This window comes from Strongylocentrotus purpuratus, unplaced genomic scaffold (genome assembly GCF_000002235.5).
Source record: "Strongylocentrotus purpuratus isolate Spur 01 unplaced genomic scaffold, Spur_5.0 spur5_scaffold_20, whole genome shotgun sequence".
Classification (NCBI taxonomy): Eukaryota; Metazoa; Echinodermata; class Echinoidea; order Camarodonta; family Strongylocentrotidae; genus Strongylocentrotus; species Strongylocentrotus purpuratus.
Window position 1 is genome coordinate 41,145,250 of NW_022145606.1, and position 2,638 is coordinate 41,147,887.

The 2,638-nt window shown below is 43.7% G+C and overlaps 1 protein-coding gene across 1 annotated transcript; it reads left to right on the forward strand.

Annotated features, from left to right (window-relative positions):
* The first annotated feature begins 986 nt into the window (after window positions 1-986).
* LOC115927124 (UDP-GalNAc:beta-1,3-N-acetylgalactosaminyltransferase 1-like) lies at window positions 987-2,435 on the forward strand. Its single transcript, XM_030992596.1, has one exon. It carries the CDS (start codon window positions 1,159-1,161, stop codon window positions 2,311-2,313), a length of 1,155 nt encoding a protein of 384 aa, XP_030848456.1. The 5' UTR covers window positions 987-1,158; the 3' UTR covers window positions 2,314-2,435.
* The last annotated feature ends 203 nt before the right edge of the window (window positions 2,436-2,638 follow it).

The following is a 2,638-nucleotide window of genomic DNA, read 5'->3' on the forward strand; positions in this document are numbered from 1 at the left end:
TGTGAATGTTCTACGTTGAATATAGATTAATTCAATGTTGAAACTATTTTCCATGAAATGAAAACGAAATGCGTTGAGTTTTATTTCGTATTAAATATGCGAACTGGATTTTGTTAAACGTCTGTGTATAGGGTATTAGCTCTAAGTTTAATAGCTTGAGAATCCTATAAAGACTTGTATCGTGTACATGATCTGTACTGACTGCAGCATATGTTGGCACTGGAATTACCGATAAAGGATAATCATAGATTTTGTGGAGAAAGTAAGTGATTTGTAACAAAAGGACTGGGGTTCATTTGAAACAGTCTCGATTAAAGCGTTTTAACCATGGCTTTGTTGAATCGTTCCACCCGGAAGATATTGGTCAAACTGATTGGGGTAGGAATAGTTGTCATCCTTCTCATCATACTAATCGAAACATTCGAAAGAGACCACAAGACTGTTGCGAATTTTCAAGGTTCTGGAGGAGTGGTTGGATTCTTGCACAAGATGACATGGATAACGCCTCCGAATAAAGAACGAGTTGATAAGGCAAAGGCTTTGAGCTATAAGGGCAGACACAGGAAGTACTTTTCTGAAGCACTTGTAGATCTGTTTGGGTTTTCTAGTGAATGCCATCTACGTGACGCTGATGGTACTAAAAAGGGTCTGCGTTCAACAAGCGTTATTATTCTTCTGCATTCTTCCCCATCGAGAGTGGCACTCCGGGGTAAAATACGAGAGACATGGGCTAGCCCTGAGGAATGTCGGAAACATGGTGTTCTTGTAAGATTTGTAATGGGTGGGCCAGCCAGTCAGGACGAGGTAGAACTGCTTAAGGAAGAGTCAGCTAAACACGGCGATGTTTTAGTCGGGAATTTCACTGATACTGTCCGAGCAACCACCATGAAATCTCTACTTGGGCTTCGATGGACTATCGTATTTTGTTCTCGAATTGATTACGTAATCGAGGCCAGCGACAAAACATTCATGTGGTTGGACAAACTGCCGAAGCTGCTACGGACCTTTAAAAAGGAAAAGAACTCAAAGTTTATTCTTGGGGCCCGATCCAACTCTTCCAGAGTTGTTCATGAAGCCTCGAGCGAGTTCTACGTCGGGAATGCCGTATTGAATCGTGAATTTTACCCAGTTTACTGCTCCCTGCAAGGAGGTATTATCATGCCTTTTGCCCTGGCGGTAAAACACTACAAATACACTTGGTCAACACCAGCATTGGTGCCTTTTGCTGATGCCCTGATTGGACTTAGTGCTGAGGCGTATGGCTGGAAGGTAAAACATAGCCACGCTTTCTCTCTGGAACATATAGGACCGAATGATGCTTGTCCCTTGAGTTCTCGATTCACAGCAATATCCCCTATCTTTTATAACATTCCTACAATCTGGCAACAGCTACATGATAGGATGTACATGAAGGAGTGTGATAACCCAGATCTGGATGTAATCTACGCGGGAAAAGTTGCAGATAATGCCAGGTATTTCAAAACGGTCTTGAAAACTGTTAGAGAAAGTTCCGAGGTCAGCTGTGTGGAGCAAGATTTGTTCATGATAGTGCTTATCTCATCCCATCCAGCACGTAAACATTCCCGGGACACTATACGTGGAACCTGGGCCAACAAGGACTTCTTGGGTTCTCTCTCAAAGAAGGTCAAGGTGTTCTTTCTCATTGGACAACCCGATCCATTGAATCCTGCGCTAAGATTAACCTTGGACGAAGAGCACGATCAGAACCGTGATCTCCTAGAGGGGAATTTCCTCGACACGTTCAAGAACCTCACCTTGAAACACATGTTCGGTTTGACCTGGACGGCAGATCACTGCAGCAATGCAAAGTATTTCTTGAAGGGTGATGACGATGTCTTTGCAAATCTGGAAAACATCATCAACCTCCTGCAGGAGATGAACAGCCATGGCAGGGGTCTTCGTGAACTGTACCTAGGAGATGGAGGAAGGGAATACCGCAACAGGGATCAGAATAGCAAATACCATGTGTCGTCTGAAGAATACAGCGGCAGGGTCTTCCCGCAATACTGCGTGGGTGGAGGCTACGTGCTTTCCATGGACCTGGTAGTCCGCGTTCTGCAGGAAGCACTGCGGACACCAATGCTGTCTTCAAGGGATGATGTCTTCGTTGGTATCCTCATGAAGAAGATACAGGTGCCTCTGGTCTACAATGAAGGTTTTCTTTACACCATGGGACCTACTGATACCTGTTCCCTGAGGGACAAGAGTTTCATGGTGATGCATGTTCATGATAATGTCGAGGCACTTTTAAAGATTTGGAGGAATTTCATGAAAACCGATGTGCAGTGTTAGTCTATTTGGGGAGCCAGAAGTGCGTTGACAAGGTTAATGTAGACGTGTTGGGGCATATAGTTGATACAACAGCGGACTGTGGATCAAATGGTTCATGGTTCGAGTCTCACTGTGGCACCTATAACCGATCGGCAAGTCATTAAGCTACTTTTGCCACTCTCCACCCGCGTACAGAGAAGGAAAATATTTCCTTATCATGGGAGGTTCAGCTACATCCGGGGTAATAATTAGATACTTTGTATTAAGTGCAGGAGAGTACCGGTATATTTGTAAATTACTTATATATAAATTGACATAATCATTGAGATCATTTGTGTTCGACTTA

Bases quoted from the DNA above. Each gene is read 5' to 3' on its own strand.
- LOC115927124 (XM_030992596.1), top strand. From the start codon at position 1,159: ATGCCTTTTGCCCTGGCGGTAAAACACTACAAATACACTTGGTCAACA.